Here is a 25440-nt window from a genome sequence, read left to right on the forward strand (position 1 = left end):
GTAAACGTGATAAATATTAATATTTTATTATCCAAGGACAATGTAACTCCCGCCAACTACCAAATAAGAATATTTGTTTACCTCATAAAACGTTTGCCCGCGAAAATTGGACGTTTCTGATTGGCTGGTCATTTAAAGAGCCTGGGAATTATTGTAAACACATGTTCTACCGACGCGAGGCGAAGCTTACATTTACAGTACTAGGCCTAGCTCTCTTTGATGCAAAACGATTTTAACAAGCATTGAGTGTAAGTAAAATACTTCTTACTATCGACAATATATATTGTATAATATTATGTTGCTGCGTTTAATGATATAAACACAGTCGGCTTAATAATATTTGATTTTAACTTTAAACGTTAGGCCTAGAGGGCCCGCTAGAGAGGGCCTAGCCTAGCTAGGCCTAGGCCTAGCTAGGTGTCACCGGTTGTGAGGCTTGTCAGTACAAAGCTAGGCCTAGGCGAGTGCCAGGCTGCTTTTTGTTCAGGCATACACATCATGGACCACACAGGACGAATATCGTCCCCGTACCCGTGTGCATACTATGGTACTTCGGATAAAACATCGGTAGCTTAAAAAGGGTAGAGTTATTTATGACAACTTATGTCTTCTTTTCTCCATCCATGAATGTAGGGTGTAGTGGGATTAGCAATATTTCTTATTTATAAATAATTCTTTTAAATGTTATGTGGGAGGTTTCACACCAAAATCGGTCCGGCGGACCACTTTTGGCTGCCAAAATCAGTCCGGCCTGGATAAAATCGGAAAGTATGACTGTTTTTGGCAGCCAAATCTTACAAATATAATATTATATTATATAATTATATATAGGCCTATATACAAATATATATAAACACAGCAGGCAAAGAACATTAATTCTAAACTTAATTAATTAATTTGAAACGATAAAGATGAGGAAATCTGTGAGAATGAGAAAAAGTCGCCCCAACCGAGACTCAAACTCGGACCGTCTGCTTGATATGCAGATGTCCTAACCATTAGACAACTGGGGCTTTCATGGTATTGTTCAAACTCGATTGGATAGCGACTCTTTAACATTCTCTGCGTGTTACGGTGGAACAACACTAGTCCTCAGTTGCACACACGCGCAACAGAGATCAAATTGATACGCCCTTATCTTTCAGTATTTTTATTCACGAGGCGAGTACAGTAGTACACTTAAATTATTTTTAAATATATTTTCTACAGTATACAACTAATAATAATGTCGTCACTGCCTGATATTCCTCTACCAAAGGGCGTAAATCTTGAATATGAGGCGAAACGTATCAAGAACATCGCAGAGAATAAAGCAATGGTATGTAGGATAAAATAAATGTTTTTAAATTGAAAAAAAATGTATAATCTATATATAATTTATATTATTAATTATTTAAAAAGAATATTATATTTACATGTTTACAGTAGTATTATCATGTTCAATTGAAAAAGAAAATAAAAAATAATGTCAAACTTGCAAGATGTTTTTTGTTGTTGCGATAAATACATATGGTTCAAATATATTGAGCATTTGGTCAACATTAATACAAGAAAACAGTATCATGTGAATGAAATGAAATCACTCACCGCACATTTGAAATTAGTAAAATGATTCAAGTCGAAAGTTGATTTTTGTCTCCCATGTTCAGTTAAAGAAGCTGTTATCTGATCTTGAAGGCATGCCTGGTATTCCCAAACAACCTAAACCAGTTTTAAAGGTAACTATTCATGTAAATTGTTTACTTTTTATACACCCTTTGCCATGAACAAATTGAGCTTAGATCTTGGTTTACTCATACTTTAATCACCCCTACCCACTCTCCCACTTATTTATTGTTACCAGTATTAAAAGAACAAATATTTATTCGCAGAAATCACCCAAAGCACAAAAGAGCTTCAGCAATGAACCTGTCCGTCGTCGAAATCCAAACCGTGTAGCACGTTCTATGAGGAGCCCTCCGTTGACGCGATCGCAACAAAAGAGAAAGTATGACGATATTGATGATGAAGAAGATACCAAGCAACCAAAATCTGTGAGTATTCTTGTGACTCAATATCACAATCAAAACATTTAAAGAAAAGAAATCAATAGTGTAGAACCAAGGCAATCTAACAACAGGACACTGAGCTCGCATTGCCCAGATTGATGTGAACCTGTAACAGTCCTTTGATCTTACGTCTGGCTGTGGCAAATACCACCAGTACTGTACTATGTACATATTGTCTGCGGAATGTGGTGTCTGTTAAGGGACAAGGAACTGATCATGTTGCAGCCACAGATAAACCCTTTGATCTCCTGAGCTCAGCATCCTGTTGACAGTTTCCCATGAAAATGTGATTTCCAGGAATTAATAGGTGTATAAACCAAAGAAGAGGTTAAATATCAGGGGATGTGTGGTAAAACTGACTAGTTAAATTTTAAATGAAAACATTTAATGTTCAGATTAAACATTATGCATAAATGATAATCATAAAAACTTGACCTGATGATTTTGTTTGACACAATCATATAAAATATGCATTGTAGATACAGTGGAATATACAAAGAATATTTTCAGTACACTTGAACACTGAGAGATAAGAAGTTGGAAACTTAACTCAATAAATTTTAATTCTTAACCTTGAACTGTTTGTGAATAAATAATTAAAAGAGACACTTATATCACAGATGCTTTTAGACGCATTTCCTTTGAACCGATGCCTATACTTGAATATCTCACGATTATTATATAGAATTACTTAATACCAACATTTAAACTCGGTCGCATAAATGTAATCTCAGATCAAACAACATTTGATTATAGAAATGCATTAGTAAAATTGATGTTGGTGGTAATGTCCTGTAAACTCACACATTTAGTTAAAAGAGGTTGAATTAATTTTATTCTGGTGCTTCTTGCGAGGCACATTACATGTGGAAACATGATATCTGCTATACTTTATAATATTGAATTAATTAGTTATGCTGTATAGTTCGAAAACTTGAATTTAATTATTGATAGAAAATCAGTAGAACCAAAAATCTTTTGAGTAAGTAGGTCCAAGTTAGCTAGTCAGTCTTGCTCCAACCCTCCTAGAGTGCTGCTGCCCCTTCTTGGGGTCACATTCCTATTAAGGGATTTTTCCTAAACAGGGGAAATTATACGTTTACAACCCTACAAACCCCTATTAAGGAAACACTTTGTTGAATCCAGAACTACTGTATGTTCTACACTATACTATTATTTAATATCTTAAATCTTTAGAAGAGGAATGTAAATTCCATGGTAAGAAAGGCAAAGGCCAACTACTACATTGGCTTGTGTGAAGAACATGCAGCAGATCAGAAAGGACTTTTTAAAATTGTTAACCAACTCCTTCATCATCGCCAGGTATCACCTCTCCCAGATAGTCTTTCTGACTTAGATCTTGCGAACAGGTTCTGTCAGTTTTTCACAGACAAGATCAAGATCATCAGAGACGACTTCAAGATTGATGACATGTCATTTAATGAGCCTGTGACAGCTGTTCATCAGCATCTCACAACATTTACACCAGCATCTCAAGATGAGATCCGCAACATTCTGATGAAATCACCAACAAAATCATGCAGGTTAGATCCAGTTCCTACTTCTATACTGAAGAAGTGTATAGACGCAGTCGTTCCAATAATAACGGAAATCATTAACCATTCTCTTAATACCGGCATAGTGCCAGATGAACTGAAAATTGCTCACGTTCGTCCTTTAATAAAAAAGCAAAACTTGGATCATAACACGCTGAAAAATTACCGCCCGGTGTCGAATCTTTCTTTTCTTGGAAAGACTCTGGAGCGTGTAGTGACATCACGCATTACTCCATATCTTCAAAAGCATAATTTAAATGAGAATTACCAGTCGGCATATCGTGCATGTCATAGCACGGAGAGTTCCCTTTTAAAGGTACAGAATGATTTGTTACAAGGAATGAATGATGGGAAAATAACGCTATTGGTGTTGTTGGATTTGTCAGCAGCGTTTGATACAGTTGATCACCAAAGACTGATAACCCGTCTGAGAAATCGCATTGGCATAAATGGTGTTGCTCTTAACTGGTTCCAGTCATATCTTACAGGAAGACGTCAGCTAGTCTGTATCAATGATGCATTCTCAGATGAAGCTTGCCTGGAATATGGTGTACCACAGGGGTCAGTAATTGGGCCTGGCCAGTTTTCCATTTATACGCTTCCCCTTGGTGACATTATTCGCAAACACAGTCTACATTTCCATTTCTATGCAGATGATACACAGATTTATGTGTCAGTAAATCCAGTGCAAAGGGATGTTGCGGCAGCAATCAGTAAGATGGAAGCCTGTATAGAAGATGTTCGCAATTGGATGACAACAAATTACCTAAAGTTGAATGATGGAAAGACAGAGTTTATTATCGTCGGGTCTAAATGTAACCTCTCCAAAATCAACATCACACATATCAGAATCGGAAACTCTAACATCGCTCCCTCATCGGTGGTCCGGAATCTGGGAATCATGCTGGATAGTAATCTCACTATGGAAGCACAAATAACAACTGTATCCAAAGCAGCATGCATATCGATTAGGAACCTTGGTCGTATTCGCGGTAATCTTAACAAGAAAACAGCTGAATTGATTGTACACTCATTTGTCACTTCTAAAATTGACATTGGTAATGCCTTGTTGTTTGGCATACCAAAATCTCAAATACAACGTTTGCAGCGCTTGCAAAATATGGCAGCTAGAATTGTAACTTATACAAAATCAAACGCTCACATAACTCCTGTCCTGATGGATTTGCATTGGTTGCCTGTTCAACAACGTATTAAGTACAAACTTGCGTTGTTTGTATTCAAGATCCTAAATGACAGTGCTCCTGCTTATTTATCTGACCTTGTGGATCGTTACGAATCATCCCGCAGAGGCCTACGATCATTGTCACAAAACCTTCTTCAAGAGCGTAGAGCGAAAAATCAGTGGGGTCAGAGATCTTTTTACGTTGCGGCCGCAAGTGTATGGAACAGCTTACCAGCAACAGTTAAATGCTCAACTAGTCTAAACAGTTTCAAGACCAACCTAAAGACGTCGCTATTCGCTGATGTTCTCGCACGTTGTTAATGCACAAAGCGCCATGAGCGCCACATGGGTGGAGGATACCGGCGCTATATAAGTTTTCATTTATTATTATTAATAATAAGAAAATTCCCATAAAAAATGATATAAATTAAATATAATTAAATTTGGTTGATTTGCGTCTTTTTTATATTCGATATTCTAAAATTACATTTTGTTTTTGAACATTTTTTTATAGTCAAATTTATGACCTGTTAATCTTGCAACTATTTTTGCAGAAATCAATAATATATGCTCTATAGTTTTAGAATGAGCAAAATGCAAAATGCTTTTTTTTTTTAATTGATATAATAAATTGATCAATTATTATAAATTTAATATTTCAGAGATTGTTAATCAGATTTCCTGGAATGATGAAGAAGAAGCGCCATGGATCAGGTAGTTCAGACGATGATGATAGCGTTGGGGACAACAAATTTGAAATCTTTGATGTATGTTTGTATTTTCCTAAAAATAAATGCCATACTACAGTAAAATTCCAACGGCTATCGATTTGACCTTTATGATTATGTAAAAAGTATATAATCCAATAAAATGTTGATAGGTCAAACACTTTATTGTCAAGTAATAATGATTTATTGAAATTGAATGAACTTGATGAATATCTTAACCCTTAATTTTAAAGATGCATTTTCCCCAAAACATGAAAAATAATGATGAATAAGGGGGACATTATATCTTAAAATTCTTTTCAACTAAATCTAAAAAATACACATTTTTTTCTTACTGTATAAGTTAGTGTTTAATAAATAAAAATAAAATAAAATACCATTTACAAAACTAATTTTTTTTTCCTCCTATTTATTTTGTATTTAAGACAGGACCACAATGCAAAACAGGTTTTCTTTTACCTGATTGTGTAATCCTGTATAGAAATGTTGTTAAATAAATAAAATATGATTTTTGTTCTTCTTTGTATAGACCTCACCAGAATCAAGCCCTGTTAAAAGACGCCGTGCTGTTAAACTTGAATGCAAGAGTGTGGAAGAAATTACTGATGAAGATCTGGAGAATGTTGCTGAACATGTCAGAGAAAAGGTCTACAATAGTGAATATGTAAGTTTTCTGTTTCTCAGAAATTTTGTATTTACCCATTGATTGGTTTTTGTTTATAGCTCTCAGTTTTTTTAATTCAAGTCACAAGTCACACACAAGTCACAAATCAGTTTATTTTTATCCATAAATAAAACAAAAATACAAAGCAAAAAATATACAATTAAGGTCCTGTTTCTGCCATAAAAAATAACTGGATATTAACCATGTATAAATTAACTCTGATCTCTTGCCAGCAGAAACAGGACACATTTTCACTAACCGGTTTAAATGGCATCCTGAATATAACGGTTAAAAACACCCAATCGTTTAGGTGTTAGAGCGCCATTTAACTGGTTATTGCTGTTATTTAACTGCAATGCAAAATAATGGTTATTTGATTGACAGCCACTGACCTTGAGTCAACTACACTGCAGTAACATTTTAATTGACTGCCAGAAGCTATTGCATTTTGGGTACTGCTAATGATTTCTGTCAACGACTACCCACTGATATATTAAATGGCGTTTAATAGTCCCTTAGTTCAAACCCTGCTTAGCACCTAGAGTGTATCGCATAATTTGATGCTGGCATGGACTTTATAAAGCTCTGTCTACACTGTCTAATGTGATGTGCCCATACTGTATAATGTATGGACAATATTTGGGCATATCACCATCACATTTCGGCATTATAAGTTAAAAATCATTCCCAATATCATTCAAATGTTCATATTTACCAATCACACTTGAAATGTTTTCCTCAAATGCCAAGTATTTAATTAATACTTGGTGAATTCAAGTGGTACTGTAAATGGTTAACTGTTTTTTTCTATTGATTCAGTTTTCCCAAAAGTGTCCAGTGATGGTATTCAAGGTTCAAGATTCTTTATTGGCCCATAACTGGAAATTTTCCTTGGCAATTACAAATATGTGTATAATATTATAGTATACATTAAAACATCAAAAGAGAAATGAATGATTAAAATAGATAATAAAAATGTTAAAACTTTGAAATATTTATAAAATTCTATATGTTGTACCAATCATACCCAAATGCAATGTTTCCCTTAAATAATATTTCATTTTTTTAAACCCAGGGAACTACATGTCATCAATGCAGACAAAAAACCCTGGACATGAAAACCATTTGCCGTGCAGAATCTTGCTTTGGTGTCAGAGGTCAATTTTGTGGACCATGTTTGCGTAACCGCTATGGTGAGGATGCAAAGACCTGTCTGAAAGATCCTGTAAGTATTGTAATCTTGTTATATATAAGATATCGTTTGTACAATGTATAATTTATCAGGCAGCCGCTGAAACAAACAGCATTTATGGTTGAATTGAATTGAATTGAATTTATTTGGAAAATCATCATAAAAAATACATACAAAGTGATAACATAAATTACGGACATTACAAATAATACATTTATAAAAGACTTTCCAGGATAGCCCAAAAAGCTTATCAGCTTATTTCCATTGGGATCCTTTTACAATCTAAAATAAAAAATATAAACATTACAAAGTATTGCATTAAACACGTAAATATTACAAAAACAATAATATAAAAAACAAGTTAAATTAAAGATTATGATTGACTTATAAAATTATTTGGTAGAACATTTGGTTACTTAGAAAATCTTCCTAGATATTTGCATAAACGTGTTAAAGAATAAAAAAGGTAGTAGCGGATGTATAATAATTCTGACATGGCCCCCTTCTGCCTCTAGACTTGACCCTAAATCTTGTTCTCCTCAGGAATGGTTTTGCCCACCATGTAGAGGTGATTGTAACTGCAGCTTCTGTCGTAAGAAGAAGGGACGACATGCCACCGGAATCTTGATACACCTTGCCAAACACAGTGGCTTCAACAGCGTCAGAGAATACCTTGAAAGGTTAGTGTTTTTATCAATTAATCGTAACATAATCACCCTAATGAACAGCTTTTAAATGTTGCTATCTCAGCGCATATATAGCCAAGGTTTTAAGGCTCCAGCAATCTATTTTCCTTTCTTATGGGTTAGGCCTACTAACTAAAATTTAGAAACATAATCTCTTTTAGCAAGTATATATACATAACAAATTTTACTCAGAAGCAACTTGATTCTACATTATTCTTTAGGTGCTTCACCGCCATCGAAAAATAAGTGGGGATATTAATTTCTTACAAATGTTTATACTTTGTAATAAACAATTTCAAACCCGGAGATGCTGTACCCTTTGAAAAGGGCTTTATAATAAAATCCTTTTTCTTGAGTTTAAATCCAAGTTATTTAACTGTAACATATTTGCTGTCAGTGTTGTGTACACTCATTTAGCCGATATGGTTTATGAGGAGACCACTAACATTAAATAAGATTGCAATTACATGATATATACTTGCCTCTGGTACAGCCGATAACTTTTGCAATTTTTCCCTAGTATATTAAGCTCTCTGAAATGATTGAAGTTGATTAGTTGGTTTCATTCAATCAAAGGTTTTACAGGGCTCGTTATTTAAGAGCTAAATTGAAAAAATTCTGTGATTAATAATAAGACTCTGTAATGCTCTAGATAGCTGGGAAATAAATGTAACGCTTTTCTATGTGCAACATTAATTATCCTGCTATGTAAGAAGAATTTGCCTTTCAATTTATGGTATTTTACAGCTACAGTGCATTTGTATGTAGGCCATGGCATGCGAGAAATAAAATAGAAATTGTAATCTTAGAATGTTGCTTTTTAATAATAATAATAATAAGATTTATACAGCGCACATATCCACTAAAGTGCTCAAGGCGCTTGTGAAAACCATGAAATATATTAACCTTGAACTAAAATACAAAGATAAATTTGACAAAAACCGAAAAAATAAACAGGACCAATTTTAATGATGCCCACTTTAATACATTATGTTAAAAAATGTATTATATAAAACAGTCACTTGTAAAAATAAAAGCGTCAAATTCCCTCGAGCCTGACGGTATACTGGAAATGTTGCCTGATACACACAACTCCACATGATCTTCCACACATCAATTCAATAACATAGTACTTTTAGCATGTCTACGAGAATTATAAATAATCATTTAAACAATCAGTGTGACACAACAAAATTACAGAATCAATCCGTTTATTTTATTAAAACACTTTGTAACAAGAGAACATCTAACAAATTATTTTACTGCAGTAACTACAGTGTTTGGTACTTCTTTCGGTACTAAAAATCAGAAATGAAAAATATGTATAATTACGCCTAAAAAACATGCTGAATAATTGCATACTATTAAGTTAACATGCAGTAGAATATGTTGTAGTAAAATGTAAGCATTTATTGAATCTATTAAAGATTTATTTTGTGACTATCTAATTTCAAACAATAAACTTTTTACATGCAAATAATCAAACACAGATTCTAACTGATAAAATCTAATGATACACATTAATAATTTATTGTATAAATTATCAAACAATTTTGGTCATTTGGCTTTCACTTTACCTCAATCATGATGTGACTGTTACATTTTTCTCTAATATAATATTCATATAATTATTATATTTTCACATTTTTTTACATTCTTTCTTTATTGACAGCTTGGCTAGTGTTTAAAGTTGTTTAACAAAATTCTTTATGCGAGGAAAGTGTCTTGGTGAACACTCTACTATGTTATTTTTCTCACTTATGGGTGTCATTGTAATAAATGTATTTTATTACAGACACAGTGTCTGCATTATTGTGTTGCTTGATAGTGAAGAGCTGTTTAATTTTTATATTCTGTATTTTCAATCATCATTGGTTTTATATCAAAAAAATGTTTCCACATTTGATTACAATTCTTATGAAAATGTCAATTTTTACATTATATGAATAAATTTGTTACAATCGTTTCACTTGTGAATTAAATTTAAATGTAATATTGTATCATCAATTTGTCATATTAACTTTTACATTGTGATTTAAAAAATTGTTTGTTACTTTTTATATTCAAATGTAAACAAAATATTTCTATTTATTTCTTTTTTATAACAACTCATTATAGTTCCTAGTTTGTAAACTATGTATGGTTCTACCCATGATTGTCTTATTGTTCTTAAAATATTATGTGAAAAAGATGTAAAATTAGTATCCATATTTGAATTTTTTATCAAGATTTTTACAGATAGTCATACACACTGCTTCTGTACACACCAACTTCAACATAAAAAGCAACTAAAATCATACTTCATTTCTGTACAAAAAAAATTAAAGTATAATTTTGACATGATCCCTTGAGTGCTTTTCTACACTCTAAATGTTATTAATTAATAATCAGGTGACGTGTTTAAAAAGTCTAAATTTGCTTCATGTTGATAATGTACCTAAAACAGGAAATACTTGATCGATTCTACATTTGTCTTGCTCGTTTCCTAAACCAATGATAATTTCCGTCTATTTATAATCGCAAATACTGAAAATGTTTTTCCAAATTATGTTGAGATAAAATCAATTTAACTATGCATATTATTAAATATAATTGTTAAACATAATTTTTATAGGGTTATACAATTTGTATCACAGTCACGAAAATATTGTATTTCTCCGACAATATTGAAGTGATTGTTTAAATAAGAATTATTTCACAAGTACCGTAGTTAAAGATTCGTTAAATTTAATGTTCATGTTACAGAATATTGTTAATTAATAATAAGTTATTTTGAATCTAGAAAACAGTGAAAATTGAGTATTTTTAAAGTTGATTTCTTTCAACAATCTTTTCTCCAATTTCAAACATTTTCATGGTTCATTAATTGTTGTTTTTAATTGTTAACAATGTTAGAGATTTGTGAAGAATTGTATATAGCTTTAATTTTGTCGTCAAGCTTGGTTTCCAAGTATGTGAGTTTACCAATCACAAGCGACAGTTGGGATGCATTGCGTCGCAATTAGTCAAATTACTATTGTACATCCAACGTTCGTTATGTGTAACTGGTATGTGTTTGGATTTATGCTTAGTGTGAAAAATATTGTTACCTTTTTTTATTGAAAATTGTATTAAATGAAATTTAAAGAATGTTGAATAAAATGTTTACTTAAAATTCGTTTGTTTTAACAATAAAAAATTCACTTATTTCTCCATGTTTACAAAAAGTGATTTTAATAAATGGTGCAGTTATTTTGAAGTTACTGAATGTCCGTTGTTGTTTTTTAAGTTTACAATTACATTAGATATCATTGTCGTTTTTATTTGTCAACATTTAGTTTCTTCAGAAAGGTAATAGATTTTTTAAAATTAATGAATTGAAAGAGGAAAATCTCCTTGAACTCAGTCCGTAACGCCACGTTCAATTATAATTTATTTTCATCGAAGAGTGTATAAAAATCGAAAACAGAAATCTTATGAACGTCGTCCGTCGTTTAAATGCAGGTCTGTTTATAATTCTGCAAGAGGTAGACCCTCTAGGTCTACTCATATTGGTTGTTTCCATTTGTAAACTTTCCCCTTTCCATTCTTTTGTTTTGTACTATGTATGAATATGTGAATGGAAATCAAAAAGAAAGAAAAAGAAACCGTACTGTACCGTAACTAGCTCGCATAATAATAAAAATAATAATATACATATAAAATTGTTAGTTAAGACCGTTTTATTAGTATGAAACAAACTTTCTGAAACGCACACAGTGTGTAAATATAAACATTTACATTTTTTTTACATACCAAAGTATAAATATCTTGATCATTTCTAAAGCTCTGTCTACAATATGTGGTGTAACACAATGATGTCATATCACTACATATTTGGGCACATCATACTTGTTGTTGTCAAACTAGTTTGATAGTGTAGACAAGGTTTAAGATACCAAGAAAAAACGTAATGGTCTAAAGAGAACATTACATTTCACCGTTAGTAGTTTAAGGTAAAATAATATAAAGCTAACAATTATTATATATATACATTTTTCAGTCAGTTTTAGACTTAATCTCTCTGTCTACGCTATCAAACATTATGTGACAAAAAATGTGATGTGCTCATGGACACGATGACATATCACACTACCATGTTTCAATTCAATTCAAAATTCTTAATCATCCCACACGGGGCAATTCAAATAAAAAGGTCTGGATTAAAATGATCTTACAATATATACAAAATATCACAATACACAGTACAATATAACAAGAGTCAAAGTTCAAGAATTTATGAGTCGGATGGCCACTGGCACATCATACGTTTTTTGGTCAAACTAGTTTGATAGTGTAGACAGAGTTTTACATAAAATATGGTAAAACAATAAATATAATCTCACTATAGTATATTTTAAATATTTTTTTTGGTTCAATTTAAAACAGGCTTACATGATTAATTATAATTTCATTTTTTCCTAATAAACTAATAAATCGTAAATCTGTAAGAAGTTGGGTAATTTTCGATGGGAAAGTTAATACTGTATTTTCTTCTTTAAATGACTTTACCATTATATTCAATATCAATCGATATACTGTAATATGCTTAGTACAATCACTACTAGTAGGCCTATGTTACATTTATTGGAATTTGTTTTCGAAAATTTTGGAACTTTGAAAAATCCATAATCAAATAAATAAACTAAAATAAATTTACCTACACTTATATATACTTACATATCAAATGTTTTATTATACATTATATATACAACAGGTGGACAAATGTAACGAATACAAACATCATTACTATTATTAATGTTAATTTGTTTGTTTGCTGCCCGCCGCATTGATTCCTCATTGTAGTTTTGATATTTAGTCTTTTCGGTACCCTGAATCTAAAAGTCTTCATTACTGTTTTTGTCCTGTTTCCGGTTCCCGTGTTGTCCTGTTTTTTTTTGTTTTTTTTTCTATGGGCTGCCTTATACAAGCTTTGCTTTTTAGGAATGTTGCCCCTCTTATTTTAATAATTTTTACTGTTAATTTTTATTTTCTATGAAAGACAAGAGAAATAAATGTTACTTTGATTGATTTGATTGATTGATTGATTTTTTTGTACTCGCAATTTTAAATAGTTAATAGTTTAATCGCAGTAATATTATTAATGTAAAACAGAATAATATATCTAATGAAAAAAAAATAGCACCTTCAGTTCATTACAACATAAATTAAAAGGCATCGCTCCAACTAAAGTTTTTTTTTTCTCTTTAAAGTGACCGCTTCATACCAGTGCAGAATAAGTACAGTAATATATCGAACTATCAATTTTTTTTGCAAAAAAAGGCTTTAGCGAACTTTTCTTTTCGGCATGATAGATGAAGAACGAACGTTTAATCGGCTAAATTTTCCCGCTAATAATGAGATTCACGGTGGGTGTAGGCCTATACTGAGATTATACGCATGCGCAGGTTATTGTTTTGCATAAATTACCACATTATAGAAGATATTTCAACATAACTTATTAACCTTACTCTTTCTTTTCTTTTCATACAACTTCTGTATTTCATTGTATATATATCTGTCATATAACTGTTACCAACAAAATATAACATAGGGCCTACAGAGCATATCCTTACCGACGACGTAACGTGAACTATGACGTAACGTAAACATTAGGAAGTTGATGTTTCGCTATGTAAATTATACTGGGGAAAGCTTGCTCTCCCACACCCTGAAGAGGGTAATTAAAGAAATAATGAATATATTGCCATTGTCATTCAGGATACAGAACACGCCATATACCAGAGAGGGGAGAAACCCAATAGATTCAATTCACTCTTGTGAAAATTAACTCTTCCCTGATTATACTCTTCAAACAATCGTAAACTCCTCAGTGTAATTGTCTGATGTATTTGACAGCTGATCCTGTGACAACATTTCGATTTCAATCTCTCCATTGCTATCTTCAGTGGAAACCTGTGGAGATCCTGAGAATCGTTTATGTCGACTACTTTTTGACGAACTAACAGTGTTTATGACTTGAGTAGAATTAAGTGCAGGGAATGATTGAGGTGACGGAGTTGATACTTGTCGACGTGGCCGATGTTTCTGCGCTGACCGTGGTTGCTCTGGTTCACTCAGAAAACCTGTAAAAAAAATAACACAATTATATGTTTGATGGACATTTTCCTTATTAGTAGTACTCAGAGAGGTTGTTGTCGGTTTGTTTTGGTCGACTATTAATTGTCAGTTTGAAATATAGTTTTCTTACCGTTGATTCTTGTTTCGTAATATCGCATACCGTCATTTAGTAGAATGCTGGAGTGATGATGTGAACGATCAGCGCATTCGTCTAACGGGCTGCAAGGCTGATCTAAGGTAGCTGAACGTGTTTGTCGCTTAGAATGCCTACATTGTTAAACAGATTGATAAATCATAACATATCGTAATTGTACGCATTTACTACCTTCCATAACCCAGCTAAGTTGATTAAGGTAAAGATAAATGTATTTATCGTTCTTAATTTTAAACTGAGGACATTTGGATTAGGTTCTCTGCGGACCCAAGGAAGCAAGCAACTCAAATCAACTCACTGTTAGACGATCCCCTACTATTTTCGAATAGTATACGAAGTTCTTTAACGTGCGCTTTATCATTCAAACGCCGAGGGCCAACGGCTATTTGTCCTATCCCACTAGCATCTTGTATAAGGATATATTAATAATACTTCAAAATAAAAAATAAATAAAACTACACACACACACACCTTCTAGATTTGCCAGAACTTCTCTTAGATTTGTTAGACGATTTTGAAGTTGGTTTCCGGGAATTTCGGTTCCCGCTTTTTGTGCGAGGTGGGCGATAGCATTTTGAATATCTGTCGTTTGCTTGGTCGTCGGATCCATCACTTGAATGAAGTGTTTGACTTCTGATTATGCGCTCGCGTGGTCTAGCTCCTGTAAAATTACATCAAAATTAATTTCTGTATTTAGGAATATTTTAATATACTTTCCGGAATTCATATTTTCCACATTGTTTTGAGGACATAGGCCTAAGTCACATTTTGGTGTTAGATTTTAGATTTTATACCAACTCTTGTTTTTCACAAACTATCCTCATCTCGACAAAAACCAATACTCCATGCAAGAATCGAACTCGAAATCCCTAATTTATTTGTTTCTTCCATGGTTTAACACACGACAACTGTGCGCTAACCATTGGTAAGATCAGTAGCGGAAATAAACACCATTACAACAACTGACAAATATGCATGCTCAAGTAAATCCCACCAATGAACCCAATATCCGGAACTTTTACGTACACAGGTGACAATCTAGCGGGTTGTTTGACAATCGGAAGGCAGCCGTGAATGAATTTTTTAGGCCTACCATACGGGAAAGTCATGTTATCATGAAATCAACTATAGAAATGTTTAAAGAAATTGATGTAGGAATAATATATGATCTGAAGAAGGTTGTGCGAAGTTGGATATACCTACTTTTTTAGAAGTAGGCTAGGAGGTAAGCACTGTTATGTTATTCTGAGTGGCAGACAAGCCTAACAATAACACAGCAACGCCTGTATTAGCGGGCCTATGTAACGTATGTGGGTATCAGGTGACGTGTGTTTTAGCTTTACCAACATGGGGAAATAAAACAATGACTTCGTTATAGCTTCATTTATGATATGCAAGCGTAAAGCTTACATTTTAAACAGATTATTTATGTATTGATCGAGTATTTTCAATTTGAAGATCCGTTTTTTGTCGAGATCATTTGCGATGGAAATCAGTTTGAAGGCACACGGAGTTAATACAACTCACTGGAAGGAGCAATCATAGATTAGGACCACTTTAGGGTTGATTTTTTATTTTACGACTACGTTACCTTGTTTATGGATCTCCCCAGGCGATGATGAATCTGTGTCAATGGGTGGATCCACAGGACTAACAGGAATTGTTGGAACGCTGTTCCAAATGCCATTGTCTATATCACTACTAGAGCTATGATGAGTATCTACACGCTTATACAATTGTGCCGATTTGTCGAATGATGAACAACGTTGTTGTTGAATTCTGTGACGTTGTTGCTCTTGGTTGTCTATGGAATGTCTGCTTATTGATATATCTAGGAACAAAGCAATATTGTACGGTTTAGGAAATAACATTTAAAGGCAGGCAGGAATACAATTCTATTTTGTAATGGCGAAAGAACGTAAACGCAGGTAGTGGGAACCAATGTTAACACACGATAGGCCCTACGCAGTATTATAATATCCATAGGCCTAAATGTTTTGAACCAGCGTTTTTGTGGTAGCTCTATGCCCAGTATTATAATATCCATGAATGTTTTGAACCAGTGTTTGTGTGGTAGCTTTAGTAGTAAATCACTTTTAATATTAAGTTTTGTGTATTCTAATTGAAGTGGTCCCCGTATATAGACAAATTGGAATTTTCCATATTCATATTTCCTATTTGTAATAAGCTATACAGAAAGTTGTATTTGTAATGTCTACACTAACATATTTTTTTGTTGACCTGTTTGCTCACACTATCATAATCAAATGATGTCTTTAGTCTGATGTAGTAGGCCTTTTATAGTTCTTATACTTACTTGGTTTTGCAATGTTTGTGGTTCTGGACAGGTTGAGGTGGGCTGGTCTCTCTGGCAGTGGTGGTGGTTTTGATTTCTGATAAGCCGATATTTTATCATACGTCATTACATTCCCTAAACAATTAAGAAATACAAAACTGCAGTACGGTATAGAAAGTATGTCAATTATTCTGATCATATTATGATTTATTTGGCCTGACATGGAGTACGAGAGACAAGGATAATCTAAAGCTCTGTCTACACTATCAAGCTCGTGTGACAACAAGTAAAATGTGCCAAAATATGGTAGTGATCTGACGTATATTAACCTTATAAGGTTGTTCTACAACAAAATACACTAATATTAGATGATGTTTCATTGAATTTATTGTAGTATACTCACCTAGATGTGGATTGGATGATTACGTCATATTTTTAGAATTAATAGTGCGCACGGTAATAATCTAAGGTATATTTATAGTAGCCTAACTTTCGATTACGTACCGTTTTCTAAAAGTCTGCTTTGCGTAATGTTATGATACGGACTGGCACGCAAAGGGTACAAAACTCCACCTACGGCTCCTTGGGCTGGTTCTTGTGAGCTTTGGTATTGAAATGTTGTTAGGCTTACAGGGGAAATGCTGTTGATGTTGGGGTCACTCACAGGCAGATTTACAGAATGGCATGCATCTGATAACGAAAGGGGGTGCAAATGAAATAAAAGAAAACCGAAATTCAACACATAAAACAGAAACCACACTCCGCCGGTTAGATGGCGGAGATTTCACCAAAAAGGGTTAAAAGCATCATGCAAAAATAATACAGTAGGCCATCATGGGAAAGCAAGGATACCTGAAAAGAATGCAAGCGATTTTTCACCGTCTTATTTAGCAGACGGTTACCAATCAAATAAAGGTTGGCAATGTAAATATTTAACATTAATACTGTCACACACTACTAACAATTATTTACATTAGGAAAACAACGACACAATTATACACATAATGTTTCATGTTTCGTGGCTTGTGCTCGGTGGTGGTGGGTCGTGAAATGTGTGAAATGAGAATTGACTTGTTTGGTATACATTAAGTGCTTTTGGCGAATCACCCTCGAAAGACGAGGAACCATGCGGAATATCTGTGGAAAAGAACATTATATCTCCTTTAAACCTGTCTTGCACTAGGCGAAATTATTCCGCAAATGTCATCTACTAAACTTATTGACTTATTCCATTGATTTCATTTTCAGGTTTCTTGCATGTTTTATTTCACCGCACAAATTATATAGATTTTTCTTCTTATTTTAAAAGTGGTATCTATTATAATTTATCACCCTGTTCTACCATATTCTCTAAGTTTGTCATTGAACCTACCAATATCATCGTTTGGGGAAAATATCCAGTTTTTTGTTGAATTATTTAAATTATTTAACGGTGTTCCTCCTTCTCCAAGAAAAGGCTCGTGTTCATATGGCGCTCCCGTATCTTCACGTCTGAATAAGAATTAAAAGTATGTTAGGCTAACTACACGTAAAGTAGCAATAGCTTAATTTGTATTAGATTTCAGACTTAGGCTACGTTCAATAGGAGTCTGGTCTGGTCTGGTGGCCGAATAAAAGCCACCGGACCTAATCTTGGTTCAATGTGAACTTAACTTTAGGCTTACAGATACTGACGATAATATCCTTTCCAACACACACAATGCAAAACTGTTATTAGTCCGTGATGGAATAGATTTGATAACATTTGTTAAGACAATACAAATTTGATAATGAAAATATTTACCTAATATTTGAGTCAATGTCTATTGTCATCATGCCACCTGCTGCAATGGTTGTCGCCTGTTTTGTTTTCCAATGATTCGTGTTTCTATAAAGTACTATCACAACAATACATAGTAGGATGAACACTATCAAGCCTCCTAAAACCGGTACAAATATCTTAGGGTCACCATAGTAAGGGAGTCCCTGTTCTTCGGGCTTATGTTCCAAAACCAGGGGAGGAACCGTTCCTGTAATAAAGAAAAAATTGCATAAATTCAGCTTTTAAAATTATATTTTAACAAGAGAAATAAGAGAGCTGCAACCTCAACCATCAGGAGAAAAAATATAAAAAGATACAGTACGTACGGCCTAAAATTAGCAAAGTCATATCTATCTTTAGTTTAAATGTGGTAAAGAACCGTCCTTTAGTTTTGGCGTTATATCTTGCTAAACACGCACAAACAAATAATACCTCCAAGGCGGAGAGGTAATTATTAAACTTTCTACCAGTAATGTACAACTTATGATATGTATTTTCATCCAATGAAATTACCTCCTGTGTATGAGATTGTTGCCACTGTTATTTTGTAAGGAGTTGCCCCGGCACTATTAACTGCTGTCACTCTAATATCATACCACGTAGATGGGTGTAATTCGTCAACAATAAACGTATCTGCGGGAGCCAGGATGTTGCTAGCCTTCGTCTTCCATTCGGTCTGACCAAATAACCGATACTGAATTGTGAAACTCTTTATTGGACAGCCACCCGAATCAAAACTTCGTAAATTTAAATTGACTAGTGTTGCATTGGTTTCCGTGAGTATCATGTCAGTAGATGGTGCAATCGGAGCTAATTGAAAAAAACAGAGAAAAATAATTTTTTTAGAAAAGCGTTGCAGGAATCTTTGATTTATACCTAAGTGTTACACTTTGTATAGGGCAGTATGATGGTGACATGAAACAAAATGAAATTGTCACAATACCTGTATAGTTTATATAGGTACTGTGTGCAGCTCTAGTTTTTAGTAGATATGTTTGTTACGTCGTTCGGATGGGACGTAAAGTCGTTGGACCCGTGTATATACAATAAATAACAATAAACTTTTTCCATTTGAAAAAAAGTAAGGGATCGTCTCCTGGCTTAATGTTTGACAACAACACATACAGATACCCACATTTGAAAGTTTAAACCATGTTAATGCCAGTTTAAATATATTAAGTACAATATCTGAACTAAATCGTACTTACTGGAACCATCTGTGTTAACTTTTACTTCGTTGCTATCATCGCTGGTTCCCAGTTTGTTCATAGAAGTCATATAGAAAGTATATGGTGTGCCGCACTGTAGATCCGTGAATATATAACTACGTCTTGTCGAATTTACGCTCACACGCTCCCAAAGAAAGTCGTTTTTCTTTTTATGGAATAGGGTAAAACCTGAAAATAAATCTTTCCTTATTAAAATGTATGCAAACATTTTCTTGATAAATACGTTCTAATGATATATTCTAAAATATGTAGGCCTGTCATTCTGTAATGTTTTAACATACAAGCTGAATATTGTAATTAAACAATGCACTTAATTAATTAAAAAATAGTAAATAAACTGATCAAATTTTGTTTATATTTATAAATTATACATATTTTCTTTTAATGTAGTAATAGTGAATAATTAGGAAATATATATAATAATTAAGAAAACATTAGGTACTAGGTATAGGCCAAAACATCAACATTATTATTAGTATTAAAGAGGATAAAAATGTGAATAATAGTGATGAAATTAACCTATTTATATTGCTTTTCCCTGGAATCTGAAGATCTGTCTTAGGTATTAGGCCTACCATGAATTACATATTTTGTTTATCTTACCTAGTAAAACACTGCCACCATTGCTTTTAGATATCCAAGATACTTGAATACTCGAAGTAGTTGAAGAAACAACATTCAATGTTGGTGGCGCTGGTGGAGCTAGTTAAAATACAAGCAATAGTTATTTCAAAATGTACTCAAATAAGATGTTAATGTAGGCATAATAAGACTATAACAAACTCATTTGCAAAACTTAAATGTTGATTTCCAATACTGAATCCCCACATCATAGGTAGGCTACTAATAAATATACCAACAATAAGTTGCTTACAGACTACTAATAAATACACTTAGGAAAAACGCCGTATATCTTGCAGTTATATAGACAATTACAGTATGATACAGTATAAATAAGTGTTTTCCTACTTCGTGTAGTCAACTGTTTACTACGGAAGTTGGAAAAACTTATTTACATTCACTAAAAGCGGATTATACTTTAATTTTCTACAAGATTAATGATAATCACAGAATAAATCCCAAAATAACTGTACATAAATATAACTAATATTTACCCAATGATATTTACAATTTGACAAATCGTGATAAAAGAAGTTATATTACCAGAATAGGTTCTAAAGCTAAAGACTTCGCATTTATAAACAACTTCCCAAATACAAAAACCACAATGAAAATCAATTGTACAAATTGTCATTTGTACTGTATATACATAATTAATTATAATTTCTCAGACAATGGTAATAATGTTTCTTACACATTGTCTCTTATTTTACATTGTATAATTATACTAATCCACGTTGACCATTGAATGTTTATTAGACTTGCAAAGCAAACGCTGAAGAAAGTAGATACCACATTATTCCTATACATGGAACACGTTCACAGAGCATCGCACCCAGTCGTTTTGCTGACACGCTGGTTTTATCAAATAGGCCTATGAATATTGTACATAAATAGGCTCCCACCAAACAGCCCATTGCATACTTATGCTGTGCAGATAAACCCAATATAATAAGTTTCTATATATTGTTAGCTACAAAATCGAACAATATATTGAGATCTATCCCCAAAAAAATTAATTAATAGAGGTTATGAAGACAATAAAAATGTTTGCATGTTGTAAAATCCATTTAATTGAATTGAAAATTACTAATTTGAGATTACATTTCAATATTTTTGCGAACGTTTTAATTCGAATTATGCATCTTTGGTTTGTATTTTTTCCCCCACAATCTCATGATTAAATTAACAATTTAATAAACCACAAACACAGACTATCGGGGATCTGCTGATGTAAACATTTTTTTTAAAGAATAAATACTATTATTTACCTAAGTGACCTTACTAAACACATGGTTGGCTTGGTTTAATAGTACAAAACCTTCTTACATACCAATACAAAAATATAAACCATGGTGCTCAACAGAAACCGGGAAAAATACTTGGCAAAATGCAGAGAGCGATAAATTGCGCGCTATTTAACCTTCCGGCACTACCATTATTATATAAATGGCTCTCCCTTCCGGTCATATTGAACTCGATATTTTATGATGTCATCAATATATCAATTTTCTTGAAAATCAATATTCTGGTTTGTTATTGTAAAGACAACAAAACACATAGAAAGCAAGTAATACAACTGACATTTTGCCAAGTAGTTAGATTACAAAAAACATAACATCTAAAAGAATAAAAGAAGCGTGCACCAAGCTACCGAAACAAACTTTGTTCAATAATTCGTTACTTACTTCCTGATGGTTGTCTCACTACAAAATGCAGTAAATAAACGATTATGTGTGATTAGTCCATGCAAGTCACGTGAATAAGAAACAGAAACTTATCACAATAAGACATCATACATTAAACAATTTAGAATTGTGTATCGTACAGTTTTAATTTAGTGAAGAGTGTACAATCATGCAGTAGGGACATGCAGGCAGTTGTGATTAGGTCTTAGTAAATTTTAATTTAGGCCTAAAGGAAATATTATACAGTATAACGTAAATACATAATAATAGGTAGCATATAGTTATTTTACTAAGTTCATGTACGCTTCGGACATGAGTTTGTGTATCATGCAAAAACTTGGTTCCCACTTCGATGCAACGCAATGACGTAGACCCAACGCAATGACGTAGACGCGACGCAATGACGTAGACGCAACACCCAATCGAGTTGACCAATCGCAAGCGACAGTTTGGGTGATTCTGGCCTTGTGATTCATCCAAACGTTCTAATGAGAACCAAGCTTAAGATGGTAAATTATTATCACATGCGGTTATTTGTCTAGTTTTTTTACATGCTGGTTCAGTACTGTGTATACTATATTCTATTATTTTCTTATGGTGAGTGTACTGTAGAAATTTAGACTATTCATATAATATCAATCCTTAATATTAAGTTAATTAAATCTCAAATTGTGTTACTGCAGAAATAAGTTTTATATTTAGCAAATTTAATTTATCAATCACCAACGATAAAGGTAAACTTTAGCGAAATGTTTTGAATGAATCTGATGAAGTGTGAATAAATTATAGCATGCACTATAGGCATACATTAGCAATTCTTTCAATTTTTTAAAATACAAATAAAGTTATTTACTTACCGAGAACATTTAAATGTATAAACAATTCTTCGGATAAACCCCACGTGTTTCTAGCTTCGCAAATATACTTGCCCTTATCGTCGGGCATTGTGTGGTAAATTACTAGCTCTCCAGTCGGCAGAATTCCATAATCTTCTCCTGGTGTTATCGGTTCGTCCACACTAAAATATTGGTAAATAGATTTTCTGTATGTGACATATATTCAAAATACATCATTATTTGTTTAAAAATCACACACTACAGTATAGCAACATAAATCAACACAGTGCATTGACAAGACTTATATTCATCATCGATATTTCCAAATTTATTAACAGTATAGTGCTCAGATTTTCCAGTTACGTTTTGCAGACGTTTTGCTGAATTTTGTGCATACTAATTTATCATAAAGCATACCCCTCTTTTCGCCAGTGTAAACTTGGCAAAGGATCTCCCACGGCCATACACTCTAACGTCACATCCGTTTTCCAAGTAACAGTCAAAGTTTTTGAAAATGACATAATTCTTGCTGGAACTGTGAAAAACCATGAAATACAATTTATTAAATTAAACTACAGATATAGATTGAATTAAGAAGACAAAATGCATTATAGAATGATTGTGGATTTAGATATGAATTTGCAGCTTAAGTCTAGACTAATGTTGAATAATTCATCATGTTCTAACATTATTAAATACTAATGTTTAGTTGTTTGTTGCATTCGTTTAAGTCGACGGTTATTTCATTTTGGTTAAACATGAGGGTAGATAATTAACACATCATTTTAAGCTCTGTCTACAAACTAGTTTTTTAACGGGTGTATTGTGGGAAATAGTATATACAATTACATCGGAAGAACTTATGACAAAACCTTAAAATTCGAATGAAACCCCGATAGCCAAGTTGTTGAGTAAGCTGGCAGGACTGTATAACTGTGCGCTACCTGTGTCCCACTAGGACCCTGAGATACTGCCCATGTTGCAAGCCGTCACTGTGTCACAGCTTGCAATACCTTCCCAATAAAACATCACTTAAAATAATAATAATACTATTTTTAGTAGAATTGATCAGACTATTATCTACAATTTACTAAGCAATCATCTAAGGTTTTTTACGAATATCAAGCATTTCAAAAATGCTGACCGACCGAAAATGTCCAGGCCAGAACCTCCTTCTAAAACCTTTTACCCGAGTCATTGTCATTTTGAGAACCTTCGTCTTCCTAGAGGGGAACGAGCGAAGCGACCTCACCCTCTAGTGATAACAAATACTTGTTAAATTTGAAAGACCTCGTACAGTACCTCTTGATAGTGGTATTTCTGTGGCAACATTGCTAGCTTCTCCTGGACCAATGATCGTTGCTGCTTTCACATAAAAGTCATACGCCTGTTCAGTCACCAAGTTATTTACCAGATAGTGTGTTACGTTGACATGTAATGTGAAGTTTGACAAAATCTGTAATGAATATCAAACGTTATACACTGTAAAACGAAACTTGTAGAGCATCTTCGATATTATTAGCTTTGTCCTTTCAACAGTTAGTTAAGAATTACTAATTATAACAAAGCATTTTTACAAACGATGGTTGTATAATGATTAAACCACTGTTACTTAAAATACCCAAAATCCTTTTTTTTTATTTTGATCTGATTATATTAATTTGATTTTAGAGGACGATTTTCTATTTCCATTCATATCAACATCTGAACTTTCTTCTACACTATCACACTTTTTGTGACAAAAATGTGATGTGCCCATATATAGACACGATGATGTCATATCACTACCATATTTGGCATCTCTCAAGGAACATTAAGTTAAAAGTGTTTCTAACTTACTGTTTCACCATGTTTACTTGCTGTCATTGTCAGGATATATTTCTGCAGTATTCCGTTTATCTCTAAAGGTGGTTGCCATGACACCATTATGCTTGTGGGTGTGTGCGCATGTGCTTTGATGTCAGCTGGCATTGAGGGATCTACAGTATGAACAATTAAGAGACACTTAGAAAGCTGTTTTGTTAAATGTTACTCACTGATCAAATAATAATGTAATTATTTTTAAATAACACTTTATATTATTTTCATTGCAATCCCCATTATGACGTAATTCATCATTTGTCATTATCGTGTCATTTTAGGCAGTGTGATTATGTAGATGTAAAATGTTGATTATACAATTGAGTTTTTGTTAAGTATTGACATTTTTAAAATAGCTGAATTGTTTTGGTTACAATTATTATATAAAAAATCATATTGATTTTTATTTGTATTATTACATACGGGTAATACAATGTTTTAAAAAATTCATCTGTGCGATATTGTACAACAAACATTCTAAATTCGTGTATTATTAACTAACAGTCTTGGTTTGTCATGATGTATAATTCGTCACTACGAACACCGTCTCCAACCCTTGTGAATGCCAGTACTCGGATGCTATAATTGGTGAATTTCTCCAATCCAATCAGGTCTGTAGTAAGAGTTGTTGTCGTTTTTATCTGGAGATCAGCTTCATCTAAATAAATAAAACAATAAAAAAATATACATTTCTACTAACTCTCACTTTAGAATATTGTGAACCTCTAGTAAGGGTATCGTCGGGATCCAGCTAAAGGAGTATAACCTGAATATGACATGGCCTTAGTGTTTTTAAAAC

General features: G+C 33.1%; 2 protein-coding genes across 5 annotated transcripts in view; one reads left to right on the top strand and one right to left on the bottom strand.

The window, feature by feature from the left end:
* The first annotated feature begins 167 nt into the window (after positions 1 to 167).
* Positions 168 to 11305, top strand: LOC140056529 (cell division cycle-associated protein 7-like). Its single transcript, XM_072101926.1, has 9 exons — positions 168 to 248; positions 1210 to 1318; positions 1650 to 1718; positions 1872 to 2033; positions 5450 to 5554; positions 6045 to 6179; positions 7255 to 7404; positions 7915 to 8051; positions 9730 to 11305. The coding sequence occupies exons 2-9, from the start codon at positions 1226 to 1228 to the stop codon at positions 9743 to 9745; spliced, it is 867 nt and encodes a 288-aa protein (XP_071958027.1). The 5' UTR covers positions 168 to 248; positions 1210 to 1225; the 3' UTR covers positions 9746 to 11305.
* A 323-nt stretch (positions 11306 to 11628) lies between these two features.
* The window catches only part of LOC140057202 (cell adhesion molecule DSCAM-like), a 36666-nt gene continuing 22854 nt past the window's right edge, over positions 11629 to 25440 (bottom strand). For 2 of the 4 annotated variants that reach the window (XM_072102758.1, XM_072102757.1), the window contains 17 exons: positions 25144 to 25299; positions 24621 to 24760; positions 24084 to 24237; positions 23199 to 23316; positions 22803 to 22963; positions 21946 to 21963; positions 20240 to 20338; positions 19616 to 19804; positions 18921 to 19217; positions 18390 to 18615; positions 17979 to 18097; positions 17111 to 17296; positions 16628 to 16741; positions 15902 to 16141; positions 14782 to 14971; positions 14287 to 14423; positions 11629 to 14161 (listed from right to left, as the gene is read on the bottom strand). In XM_072102758.1, coding sequence (XP_071958859.1) covers positions 13887 to 14161; positions 14287 to 14423; positions 14782 to 14971; positions 15902 to 16141; positions 16628 to 16741; positions 17111 to 17296; positions 17979 to 18097; positions 18390 to 18615; positions 18921 to 19217; positions 19616 to 19804; positions 20240 to 20338; positions 21946 to 21963; positions 22803 to 22963; positions 23199 to 23316; positions 24084 to 24237; positions 24621 to 24760; positions 25144 to 25299 — 2819 coding nt within the window. In that variant the 3' untranslated portion in view covers positions 11629 to 13886. Of the gene's footprint in view, positions 14162 to 14286; positions 14424 to 14781; positions 14972 to 15901; positions 16142 to 16627; positions 16742 to 17110; positions 17744 to 17978; positions 18098 to 18389; positions 18616 to 18920; positions 19218 to 19615; positions 19805 to 20239; positions 20339 to 21945; positions 21964 to 22802; positions 22964 to 23198; positions 23317 to 24083; positions 24238 to 24620; positions 24761 to 25143; positions 25300 to 25440 lie in introns of those variants that run through there. The other 2 variants (XM_072102759.1, XM_072102760.1) reach the window with 2 other exon arrangements.

Source organism: Antedon mediterranea, chromosome 8 (genome assembly GCF_964355755.1).
Source record: "Antedon mediterranea chromosome 8, ecAntMedi1.1, whole genome shotgun sequence".
Lineage (NCBI taxonomy): Eukaryota > Metazoa > Echinodermata > Crinoidea > Comatulida > Antedonidae > Antedon > Antedon mediterranea.

What these genes read in the sequence shown, in the direction of transcription:
- LOC140056529 (XM_072101926.1), top strand. Translation starts at nt 1,226, where the DNA reads ATGTCGTCACTGCCTGATATTCCTCTACCAAAGGGCGTAAATCTTGAA. An exon ending in AGGTCTACAATAGTGAATAT is followed by an intron (nt 6,180 to 7,254) that starts GTAAGTTTTCTG and finishes TTTTAAACCCAG; the next exon opens with GGAACTACATGTCATCAATG. An exon ending in AGACCTGTCTGAAAGATCCT is followed by an intron (nt 7,405 to 7,914) that starts GTAAGTATTGTA and finishes TGTTCTCCTCAG; the next exon opens with GAATGGTTTTGCCCACCATG.